Source organism: Glycine soja, chromosome 1 (assembly GCF_004193775.1).
Source record: "Glycine soja cultivar W05 chromosome 1, ASM419377v2, whole genome shotgun sequence".
NCBI classification, from domain to species: domain Eukaryota; kingdom Viridiplantae; phylum Streptophyta; class Magnoliopsida; order Fabales; family Fabaceae; genus Glycine; species Glycine soja.
Window position 1 is genome coordinate 55,164,397 of NC_041002.1, and position 13,218 is coordinate 55,177,614.

Consider the following 13,218-nt stretch of genomic DNA (forward strand, 5'->3'; position numbering starts at 1 on the left):
ATTTTACTATTACTATTACAAAAATATGATTAGTTTCTTAATGTTAAAAGAAAATGTGTAGAAAATATTTGTTTTTCCTGTAAATTCTAACACTAATTTATATTTGTAAGAAAAAAATCAATGTTTGTTGTATAATGCATTTTGTATAACGAGATCCAAAATATAATAAAATTCTTGCAGATTTGCCACATCTTTTTTTTTTAATGCAAAATCCTTATCACATTTCATTCATAATAGAATCATGAATACAATCACGAGGATACTCAAATAAATGTGGACTAACATAAAATTTAAACATTTTAGCATGAATACAATCACGAGGATACTCAAATAAATGTGGACAAACATAAAATTTAAAAATTTTCGCTAATAAGTGAGCAACTTAATTGACTTGTTGTCTACGAACAAACTTAATAGATGATTTGTAAATCAAGCGAGAACTTATATTATTTTGTTATAATAACACCAAACTCAATATGCAGAGAGACATTTGTAATGAGACTTAATTTGAATATTTGAAAATTTGTGAGAATTAATTATAAACAATTAACTTAATAGGACCAAAATATAATTAAACCAAAAAATTGAAAAGATAAGCCTAGATTAGGACAATGCCGATAACGATCTTGGGTATGCTATATCTAGAGCTGAAGTCAGTGGTAATATGACTCATTTTACTGTCCTAAGTTCCTAAGTAAACCTCTAACATGTACTTGGACCAAACAGAAAAAATGGAGAAGAAAAAAACACTTAAGATATAGTAGTGTTACATTTGAGAAAAGTAACTTAGTTTTTGTAAGACTACTCAATTTCAAACAACTAGTCACTCCCAGTTCAGGTAAAACTCTTCTATCGTTTGCTTCATGAGTACTACTAATCCTTAAGGGGGAAAACAGCACAATAAAAGCCAAAAAACAAACTGACACTAAAGAATCTGACATTACATCTGTTACTAATGCAGTATATTTGTGCAATTTGCCTAAACAATGAAAATGGCATAGATTTTAGAAGTAGACATATGGTAAGCTCTACCAAATAGACAAATGGCAAAAGGTGAAATTATATTATATGCAAAAGGTGAAATGTGAATGGACTGTTTTATCTCAGGTTGTTGTAAGTGCAACAGTTATACTCTCATAATTCCATATTACACGACAAATAGTTTAGGGTAAAAGCATACCAAAGTCTGGAAAATGTTTATATTCCAAAAGAGAAAAGGATAGACAAAATGTTTAGGACAAATACTAGATGTCTATGAAGAATTTGGATAAATCAAATAATAAGAGTATAACTAGTGTAGTCTTGTCTGGACAGAATCATGGACATCAGTTTCCTCCTAACCAAAAAGAGTTTAATGCTTAAATAAACGCATCCAGCAGTAAAACAGGATTAAACGCATCCAGCAAGTTCATAGTGGACTTAGAGAAACATATATTCACAATAACCGGAGATCTGCAACTTATTCAATTTTTCTGCTCCTTGTTTGCCTTGGTGTCAATGTGCTCTGGAATCGGTTGGATTCTCACATAAGGTTTTCTGGTTAAAGTCTCTCCTCTTAGAGCAGCAACATAGCGATCATTGGTATCCTCCTTCCGCTGTAGCTCTCCTAGGTACTCTGCCAGCCTCTCTTTATTGACTTGCCCCATCATCTGATACATAATTAAAGCAAATAGACTGTTAGAATTTTTACCAAAGAAAAGAAATACCTCAAAGAAACAAGTGCAAACTTGACTGTTAAATTCAACTTAAAAAGTTATTTAACTTCTAAAATAAACTGCTCTTGGATTCCAATCCAAGACCAATCTGGTTGTTATAGATGTAGGCTTACAATGATCATGCTGAAATATCAATATGAAATACAGAAACTGAAGAAAATAAAAACATTGAGGAGTGGAGTCACAGTCATAGAAAACCAAAAGATTTTGTTTTTGGAACAAAAACATAAAAATGTCTCGTACCCCATTGCCCAGAGGCTCTTCGCAATGCGAAGGTATAGGGGAGGGATGTTGTACGCAGTCTTACCCTTGCATATGCAAAGAGGCTGTTTCCGGATTCGAACCCATGACCAACAAGTCACCAAGGCACAACTTTACCGCTGCACCAGGGCTCGCCCTCAAAAACATAAAACATAAAAATGTCTCAATTTAAGAAAATCCTACACAAATAATTGGATGGAAAGTTGAATCCCAAATGATGTACAATGTGGGTTACATTAACCATTCACCCAATGGTTCTGTATTCTTTATTGCCTCACACGTGCTGCAGGCTCCACAAATATTTTTGATGTTGAAGGAAGCATTCCCTTTTGCATGGAAATCATGCATAAAAATACCATTATAATAGCTCATTCTATGTACTATGGAGTAGAAGAGTAGTCAAAATGAAGTCAATTGAGAATTTATTGGACTTTGACATGCCACGGAATATGAAGACTTGATTTTGAGCTAAAGAGTACACCATGAAGGTGCAGAATTGTTTATCGCAATGGTTACAAGGGGTACAGGTCCAGATTAAGAAACAAACAAGACAGAATGAAGGTAAACACCACCTGAAGACACTAGACACCGGGAACAGATATTGAGGCAGCCCACCAATGAAGCACCCAGGTGTTGTATTTGTATAATTGTATCTGATATTGATACACATGATATTTAGATATGTATCCATGGAGAATACTCCTCCAATTTTAATGACTGATATGTTTGGGATAAGGCCCCAATATTTTATATAGGACTAAAACTACATGTGGCTCTATGTTTTCCCCTATATCCTTAAGGCTATTGTAAACAGTAGACAATTACATAGAACCAAAACTTGCTTTGAGTAGGACCAATGATGTTTTTTTGTGACATTTTGACACAGGTTGGGGAAAAACATGTAATTTTGAAACATGTTCATAGGAAAAGAACATATTCTGATATAGTAAATAGTAGGCAATTAATTACATAGAGCCAAAAATCATTGAGTAGGACCAATGATGCTTATTTTTACATTCTGGCACATGTTGATGAAAGGCTTACACATGAGAAAAGAACATATTCTGATATGGGCAATGGAATGATGTGTAACAAAGGTCTTTGTCATGAGCACCAGTATGATTTTTGTAAGTGATCACCATTCAATGATACGATTATGTGTTGCATAGATAAACTATCAATGTCTCTTTGTAGTTTATAAATATTGTGCACTTATCAAAATTTATAATAGTGTATCTATGCTGTATCATATCTTCATTTTTTAAGAGTTTCTTGTATCCCTATATCTATGTTGTATCAAGTATCCAGGCTTTACAGTAAACCTCTTTGCTTAGAAAAAGAAGAAATAAAGAAAATGTAAAACAGAATCCCTCTCCCACTAACTGCCTTTTCTTTGCAATAACCCCCTTACGTAAATGCAATCTGCATCCCTTATTCATTTCTCAGGTAATTTCGCATTGCTCCCACTCTCGCCCCTTCTATTCCACGAGTTACGAATTGTGATCCACATGTCTCATGTAGGTTAATGACATACATATAGCAGCACAAATGGCTTAACCCCAGCCAAAACCGCTACAACAGTATCAACCAGCAGCCGCGAAAATATACACTAAATTTAAACAAACATAGTAATCTTAATCCCGATAGTTTTAAACTTTATGCTTAATAGTATGGTTAATAATTGAAAGGGGAAAGGATTGACATACCAATGATTCGGGACGGGCATTTGTGCGAAGATGTGACTCGAGCTTCTCGTTGCGGGTGTTAGTGAGTTGCATGACGCCATAGCCTATGGCGCCCGGAACGACGCCGCATATGGTGGCGAATGCAAGGAAGAAGGGCTTTGATTCGCGGGTCCTTCGCACGATCCATTTCCACGCCATCACCATCTCCGCCCTTCACACTTCCCCCAACCCAACTTTTTTATTATATATATACATACAAAAAAAAAACACTTTATTCTTTCAGTCATTTTCCCTATTTTAGTCTTCAAAAAGTTATTAATTTAATTCCCAAAAAATCATTACTAACTCAACTTAATCTCTTCAAATCTTAAGTCAAATACATCGAAAAACTAAATTGTCTTGTTCAAAACATTGATTTATTGTCATGTACCATAGGTAGCGAAGGATACATGAAAAATTATTGACATCAAATATTAATACTTCTTTCAAGAATTTGTATATTGATTTATTACGTTACGACGGATTAATCTCTTTTTTCAGTATTAGACCCAATCCTAACTAATATTTTGGGGACTATTTTATAATAATTATAAAAATATTTTTTGGTATATGTGTATTTAATGTTTAAGTAGCACATTTATTTTGTTTTGTTATTTTCCTGTTTATTTTACATAATATCATTTATATGTATAATTAAGGTAAAACTTTACTCTTACAAAAGCATCAAATAAGAATTCACTTTATTATCATATCATTCTACTCATTAATATAATTTAGTAATATAGGAAATTCTAACTCAATGCCTATAGCAAAATATTTCACAGGGCATATAAATTAAACGCTACCTTAACTATATTAATACATACTAGTTCAACCATATTAGTAATCTATTTTTTTTTATTTTGCTAGCATAAAAGAAGATTAGGGCATAATTTTTCACAAACGCACTCCACGTCTAGTTAAAAAATTACGAAATTAAACATGTTTTGGAAGAATAATACACCCCGAGCATCAAGGTTCTCTATTACACTCCTAATACATCACTAATTATTAATTAATTTTTAAAAAAGTTACAAAGTTGAATAAGACATTTTCTATGTTGAACGTTGTACTGGATTAGAACTCAATCTCTTATGAAATAGTTTTATAACAATTATCGTACAAACCAAGAATGCTGATATAAATAAGACTTGTTTAAAAAGAAGTGAAAATCATATAATTTTGTAATTTCAAATAAATTTAAGCAATAATAAAATACGTGTCTTAAAAAGCATGTTAGAAAATATCTTGTTAGTGTTTTTGTAATGTAAATGAAGTCCTTTTTTATATTTTACTATTTGAATAACCAATTCTTATTTATTACGTTTTAATTCTTTTCTTCAATTGTTAAGAATTTTTCGACTTGATATATTTTTTTATTGACCCACTAACCAATGGATCATCATCCTCATCATCGTCTTCGTCGTTGTCTCCTCAAGAAATTTATGTTACTAACATCAAAAAATTGGTGAAACTACTATATCCCTACACTAATATGTACACTGATAACGAAAACTTATTCAAGAAACTGAAACTGTGAAACTAACATATAGTTCAAGTTAAAATCTGAAAACACTGATAACGAAAACTTATTCTTTTATTTCAATAAAATTTAGAAGAGAAAAAATTGATCCACTTTAGTTGATTTATTTGGTTAAGGTATGAATTATAAATGCAGAACGTTTAATATCTAATACTGCAGTTTATTTATTTCTTATTTGTTGTCCCTTGGCTTACATTTCATTTGATGAGCGTGAGCGAAAATACACACAAATTACCGGTGATGAAACTGGAGATGGAATAACTAACGAGTAAATGTGTTCATCATAATACTCACCCTAACAATAGTAACTTATTTGAAAATATTTTATTTATATTTATTATTATATACATGTCATTTTGTAACATATCATTGAGACGTGACAACTACTTATTGTTTATTATTTCATAAAGATATCTTTGGTAAACAAACAAAGTAATATATTCCTATATAATATTATATGATGTTAATTATTTTGAATGATTTTTAAATTCATAAATACCGATAAATAATTACAAATACTCGTCATTTGTGTCGATACCCACCAGTTCACTGATACGAGGGAAGTGCTGTGTATACCAAAAAATTAAACAAGTCAAAATAAAATACAACAAGTGTATTAAGATCAAAGTGCAATTTCCTTGTTTTCCATCCGTTTTGATGCATCTATACAAAAACTCATAAATGCCGCATAAAACATCAGTACTTCATCAAGAGGGAGGAAAATGCTCAACGTCCATGGAAGAAAAATTAGACTGTGTTGACTGCATTCCTCTAAGTATACACTTTGCTGTTTCTCTCTCCTGGAAGAATGATTTAAACCATTAAATGATTAGACAACACTAACTAACCTGTTTCAAATTGAAAGTTGAGTTGGATATTTAGACTCACCGGGCCAGTATAATCCAGAAGACGTGTACAGTAAATTTCAGCTTCTTCAAAGCTTTTCTGTGCTCTGTAATATTTTGCAAGATAGAGTAAAGCCTCAACCATTTTAGGTCCTTCCCTCTCTTCAGATTCCATCCTCTCTAGGTCCTTTTTGTAGTAAAATGCAGCCTCTTCAGGGCACCCTAGCTCCGAGTGAAGTTTTGCCAAGTTGTGCAGAGCAATTGCTTCCCTGTCATTACAGTTTGCTGCCCTTCTGTAACACTTTATTGCTTCATCAAGCATGCGAAGTTGATCAGTTTCATAACACTGAGCCATTGCAATCCACAAACGAGAATCATTTGGCTGCAAAAATACAGATTTTTTGAAGTAATTAAGCACATAGAAAGGCATGCCCATCATCTCATAAGCCTGTCCTAGTCCATACCAAGCATGATAATCACGTGGGTCTATATCTACTGCCCGACGATAGGCATCCACAGCAGCAGGAGTGTTTTTCATCTCTACAAACTCATGCCCCATAAGCGTCCAAGCCAATAAAAAGTTTTTGTTCAATTTAAGGGCTCTCCTAAAATACACAACTGACTTCTCATGCTGTCCCTTTAAACTGTAGTAATTCCCAACAATACAACAAGATTCAGGTCTGTATTTATCAGTCATGAATACTCTATGGGCAAGATAACTCAAAGCAGAAAAGCATTCCTTAGCATAAAGCACATTGGAGTACATGTCCATGTCTTCCACCCTGTAAGGATCATTACTCAGCAGTTCTTCAAATATTGCTTCAACTTGGTCAAATTCCCTCAAACTGTACTGGGCTTTTGCAATTTGTGCCTGTATATAATTACTATTACTAAAGGTTCCTAGTAGGTATTCATATTTTGACAGAGAGTCATTGTGCATCCTTAGTTCTTGGTAAACACTGGCAAGGAAAAAGTCCTTCATCCAATGGCTATTGAGATTAAGACTATTCAATATATCCACTGTTTTGCATAAGGATTGCAACTCAGTCCAGGCATTCCAGTTCCAAGGGTAGCTATTCACAGATTCTACAAGAACTGTACGTGCAAGATTCTCACTGCCTTTCTGTTTGAGCACAAGACCATATAAGTACAAACCAAAAGCATCAACTTTGCCATTCTTGCGAAGTGTTGACAACTCTCTCTCCAAAGAAACCAATTCATGATTGACAGCATCACTCTTACCCAGAGGCCCCTCAAGTTCTATCATCTCTTCCTCTTTCCGCTTTTCACCAGCCTGTAAAAAGTAAAAAATTATGGGAAAATATTAACATGGAACAATGTACACTGTATTGCTTTTATTTTGATTTCACTAAGGAAAAGTAAACAAATGATGCAGCTGCACATACTATGATCAACAATCTCTCTCTATCTATGGATAGATATAAGGGTATGGATTAACTAAAGTAGTCGATGGAAATTTTCTCTTAGAAAAGTGTATGTTACATGAGTGGAGTCAAAATGATAGAAAAATATAAAAAAAAATTGTTTCTGGAACAAAAATATATAAAAAAGTTCATTTTATAAAAATCCTGCACATATCATTGGATGGAAAGTTGAATCCCAGATGATGTACAACATGGGATCAATTATCACATTAACCATTCACCCAATGGTTTTGTACTGTTTATGGCCTGACACCTACTGCAGCTTCCGCAAATATATTCAATGTTGTCAAGCTTATTCTTATAGAAGGAAACATACCCTTTTGCAAAGAATCATGCATAAAATGTCGCGATAACATAGTTCACTGAATGTAAATGAGTGGCCAAAACGAAGTCAATTGAGTATAGTTAGACTTTTTACATACCATGGGATCTAAAGACTTTATTTTGAGCCAAACCGTACACCATGAAGTTGCACAATCATTTACCATAATGGTCATGTGGGGAGTACAGGTCCAGATTAAGAAAAACAGAACATATAATGAAGCTAAACATCCCTTGACAGCACTAGACACCAAGAATGAAAAGTGATGTAACCCACCACCAATGATGCTCAAATACTCCAAAAATGGCAAAGAAGTGGTGACATACTTGTATCTAATACTGATACGTGTATGGTAGTTTTAGATATATATAGGAGGAGAATACTCCATTTTTTTTTCCAATTTTATTCACTGATATGTTTGGGATAAGGCTCCAATATTTTGAATAGAGCTAAAACTACATGTGGCTCTATGTTTTCCACTATATCCTTGAGGCTAAAGTAAATAGTAGGCAATTACATAGAGTGAAAACTTGTTTTGAGTAGTAGGACCAATTATGCTTTTTCTGAAATTCCGAGACAGGTCAGGGAAAAACATGTAATTTTGAAACATGATCATAAAAGAACATATTCTGATATGAGCAATGTATACATATGTAATAATGGTCTGTGTTATTATCGCAAGTATCATTTTTGTAAATCGTGATCACCATCTACTGATATAATTATGTATTAATGAGGAATGATAAATGTCTCTATAAATATTGTGCATTTACTTTTTTGAAGATTTATATTGATATATCTATGGCATATCATATTTTGAAATTTTAAGAATTTCTATTACCTCTGTATCTATGTCGTATCATGCCAGTGTTGCATCAAGTATAGGCTTCATAGTAATCCTCTTTGCTTAGAAAAAGAAGAAAAAAAAATGTAAAACATAATATGTTAAGGAACTTTTCCTAAGAACAAAGTAATCAATGGTCTATAGCAGCATAGAGTGTATTACCACCTATTAATTGCAATCCATTTAGAAGATAACCCACATCACCAACCGAAATAGATTTTGCCATGAAACTGAACTGTAAGACATGTTTATGTCATGTTTCTATACTTCCACTAACTTCACCTAAATCCTGTCTCCACAAATGTGAAATAACCGAATTAAAATCATCAAAGAAGATTTGTTAGCCAAAGGCATATACACACGTGAATAAACAATCATCAAATTCTCTTCAATGATAGTATGATACATACGAATCATGGGGAAAAGAAGATTCAACACCAGAATGCACCAAAACTCAAAAAGTCCAAGCTTCACTATCACACAAACACGTAAAATGCCATTGATGAAAAGACACATTCAATCCAGAGCAAAAGAGGGAACACAAAACTGACCAGATAGAGAGCATAGCAGCGCAGGAACACCGATTTCCTTCCGTTCTGATCACGAAGAACACGAGCAGCTCTCTTATACTCACGGCAATCAAAATAGGACTTTGCCAGAAGGTAGAAATCGCCATCTACAAGTTCATCTTCCTCCATCACAGGTGTGGCAACATACGAAACACCCGCGCTTGGGGTCCCCGCGATCTCATGAGTCTTGTATTTCCTGCGAATGCTCGAACTCCCACGCTGAAATCTCGTGTTCGAGGGAGTGAACTTCGCAGGGTCTTGCTCAATACCCACCAACTGCTCTGCCGCCCTGTAACCACATTCTCGTCAGAAACAAACGACCCATTTGGGGAAATCACCTAGAAAAGTAAAAGGGGACTTCCAAATTCAAAACTTGAGGTCAAGTTGAAACCCCCAATTGGTTTGAATTAGGGTTTTTGTGAGGGATACCATTTAGAAGCACAGTAGAGACATCGATCACTGAGTTGGCGGATCGCAATGCGAAGTTCACTTCTGCAACTCTCTTTGGAACTCATTGCCTTCGTTTATACTGCATGTAATGCAAACGCGCCCAGACTGCTGCTTTCAAATTGTTCTCTCCAATTCGTTTGCCTCTCTCCTTTTTAGTTCCCTTCTAGGCTTCTAGTCTCTCTCAGCTTCTTTTTTTTTCTTTCTTTTTCCTTTTTTGTTGAAAAGATCCGTTTTTTATTCTATACTTGTTTGGTTAGAGAAAAGTAAAATAAAAATGGATTTATGTAAAATTTTGATATTTGGTTCAAAATTCTGAGAGGTAAATAAAGGATTAAATTTTCTTGATGATTAATTTTGATTCCCTAAAAAATTAAAATGACTTCGAGAGAAGGAAAAGGTATACATTAATGGGAGGGAAGAAAAATATATTAATTAGAATTATAATAAAACGTATGGTAAATGTAAAAGTTATTTTATATTATTTATATGATTAGATTATTAATTTCATATCACATCAAAATGATTATCTTATATCAGAATTTAGTTAGATTAAAATAAAAAAAATTATAATTAAAATGTATAAATTTAAATTTTATTTAATTATAAAATATAAAAAATATTTACCAAAGTCAAATATCTAATAGATAAAATTTTCACGTCCTAAAATATTTGAAAACCAGGACCACCACCATAAAAATTAACTCAAACAAAAGTAAGTTTATTCATAAAAAGAATAAAAAACATATGAGTTTATACATAAGAGATTCGCAAGTTATAAAATCGGCTTATTTAGTAATTTAACTAAGATTTATAAATCATTTAATCATTAATAATTTGAGATGTGAAAAAATAGTTTTATGATTTTTTTTATCGAAAGAAATTAGTTTTATGATATGTATCCTCTTTCTTCTTTTTTTTTTTTTTGAGAAAAGTATCCTCTTTCTTATCTGTGTGAATAAATTAATTTTATATTGATACTTTCAGTTTATTACAATATTTCTCATCTAAGCATGATTTGAAATAACTGAAGTATATACTATCTTTTTGACGTTTTTCTGAAAGATATAAATCTTATCTGAAAACTATTGTCAGTTATCATTAATTAATTGATAAAGTATTTCCCTTATGATTATCTTTTGTATATTTGAAGCTTTCGGGCGTTCTCAAGTATTCTTCAAGATTTCACTTTTCCAATCTCTGCATCAGTCAGCACAATGGAAGGAGGTTACATACGAAATGCTTCAGGTAAAAAATATCCTGGAATGCTTACCACAAGAGTTTTTTACTCTTGCTTCATTGCTGCCCATGGAGATCTAATTTTTGGCTGCTATCTCGGCATTCCAGGAGTTTATGGCTGTAAATTGAACGGTCAAACATTAACATTCTTTACTTCCTCTGTGGCATCGCTCGCGGCATCCACTTGGATTTCTTGTGGCGGGTGCTTTTTTTAATGCATTTTACTTGGATTTCCCATTCAAGTTGGATTTCCCATTCACTTAATTTTATATTTTTTTTAATTACTCATTTGGTTCTTATAATTTTATAGTTATTATCTTTTTAGTCCCTATAATTTGAAAGTTTTTTTTTAATTCTTATACTTTACATTTTAGTCCATCTAGTTTAAAAGTGTTCTTTTTAATCTCTATAGTTTACATTTTAATTCTCTTTTAATTCATGCAATTTGAAAATTATAGGGACTAAAAATATAAGAATCACAAAACTATAGAGATTAAAAAGATCATTTTCAAAATTACAAGGACTAAAAGAGAATTAAAATGTAAATTGTAGGGACTAAAAAGACCACTTTTAAATTATAAGAACTAAAAAAATAAGAATCATAAAATTACGAACCAAATGAGTAACTTAACCATTTTTCTTATATAGCAATAACATTACATACCGATGCTTTTTTGTTATTCTATTTTATGACCAATGCTCTTAACTACCTTTTTGCCAAAAGTTTAGGTAGGGTCACAATCCCTATAATGTTCATCATGTTAGAAATTTTATAATTCATAATTAATTAATTAATATAGATAATATATTATAATATTTATATTAGTTATTTATATTTTTTATAAATTCGATATATCTAATTTGATGAGTCTATTAAATTATAAATAAAAAATTAATATGGATCCAATAAGCATAAATCATTTTAACTTATTAGAAGATAATGAGAACTTTAATAGATTTTGAGGCACGTCTCTAATACACAAAATCAATAAACAATTTTTCTCTCATCATATGAAGAGAAAAAGACAGTCTCATAAGGAATATTGTGATTTAGTTGAGGAAGGTTATTAAACCAATTGTTTAACTATTCTTCATATTTTGCTGCATTTGTTTGTCTAAGTATTCCTAAAACAATCTAATGTAATGTATTCTAGGTGATTATTGGTATTTTATAAGGATCTTCTGAAAATCCAACAAGTGATATCAGAGCTATCATTATTAAGCATTAAAGTTGTCAGGTTCATGGTGTTATATATATATATATATATATATTAAAACGTTTTCTTCGACAATCCAAGTCTTTAATCTTCGTTATCCGCTTTGTTTGTTTGAAGAATTATATATGATCTTTAAGTATATATCATTTGTGGGTTCATAACAATATGTTTGGAATAAAATTGAAATGCGATGATTTTGGTACGCTTTGTTAAGTGTTTATTGGAACTTAAAGATATTTCCATTTAATGGTGTAATGCTTCGTTGAAGAATAATGAAAATTAGAAGCAGGATTCAAGATTATTGATCTAGGTGTGTCTCGTTTAATCATGCTTAAGAGGATTTTGCTCTAAGAAAAGTTAGAACTTGATGAAAACATGCTTGTGCATTTAGTTTTGATTTCCCTTCATGCACACTTTGATCAATTCAAAGTGAGCTATCACAATGAAAAAGACAAGTGGTCCCATAATGAAAGCTTATATCTCATTATGTGCAAGAGAAAGATAAACTATAAAAAGACATATCTAAAAGTATTCATTTAAATTTGACCTTTTAGGAAATAAGAAAAGAAAGAAAACTTAAGGTCAACAAAAGAAACAAAAGGAAGATAAAGATTTTAGTTACTACTTCTACAAGAAGTCTAAACACATGAGTTACCTTACATGACATGTAAAGAAAGATAAATCTTTACATAAAAAATTAATTTAATTAAAATTACAGAGATTTTTATATGAAATTATTTATGTTAATGTCCAGTGAGATTTTTCCATTTAAAATCTCATTCCATCTGCTGATTAGAGTATCAATGCCTCCGTCAATATAGTTCAATCTTGTGCCACTATGCTTTGGCACATGAAGTTTGGATTGTTTTTCTTGTTTGCATTTTTTGTTCTCGTGATGACTGGCTTCATTTACAAGCATCTATCACAGACTTGGAGTTCCAATAGAAGAAATATCTTGTGTGCGGCAAAATCATCACCGAACAAAATTCGTAAAGCCCACTGAGAAACAAGCCTTAAAGTCTGTTAATTTGGATACAACAAGCCTAG

At 32.1% G+C, this 13,218-nt stretch overlaps 2 protein-coding genes across 3 annotated transcripts; both read right to left on the bottom strand.

Annotated features, from left to right (window-relative positions):
- Window positions 1-1,162: 1,162 nt before the first annotated feature.
- On the bottom strand, window positions 1,163-3,902 carry LOC114424382. Its single transcript, XM_028391226.1, has 2 exons — window positions 3,683-3,902; window positions 1,163-1,649 (listed from the first exon to the last, which is right to left on the bottom strand). The coding sequence occupies exons 1-2, from the start codon at window positions 3,863-3,865 to the stop codon at window positions 1,464-1,466; spliced, it is 369 nt and encodes a 122-aa protein (XP_028247027.1). The 5' UTR covers window positions 3,866-3,902; the 3' UTR covers window positions 1,163-1,463.
- Window positions 3,903-5,706: 1,804 nt separating this feature from the next.
- LOC114424393 (anaphase-promoting complex subunit 8-like) lies at window positions 5,707-9,919 on the bottom strand. 2 transcript variants are annotated; one of them, XM_028391236.1, is made up of 4 exons: window positions 9,698-9,919; window positions 9,251-9,557; window positions 6,132-7,382; window positions 5,707-6,043 (listed from the first exon to the last, which is right to left on the bottom strand). In XM_028391236.1, exons 1-4 carry the CDS (start codon window positions 9,781-9,783, stop codon window positions 5,951-5,953), a joined length of 1,737 nt encoding a protein of 578 aa, XP_028247037.1. In that variant the 5' UTR covers window positions 9,784-9,919; the 3' UTR covers window positions 5,707-5,950. The 2 variants fall into 2 exon arrangements, with proteins under 2 accessions (XP_028247037.1, XP_028247043.1); XM_028391242.1 differs by having other exon boundaries at window positions 9,251-9,606; window positions 9,698-9,811.
- Window positions 9,920-13,218: the final 3,299 nt, after the last annotated feature.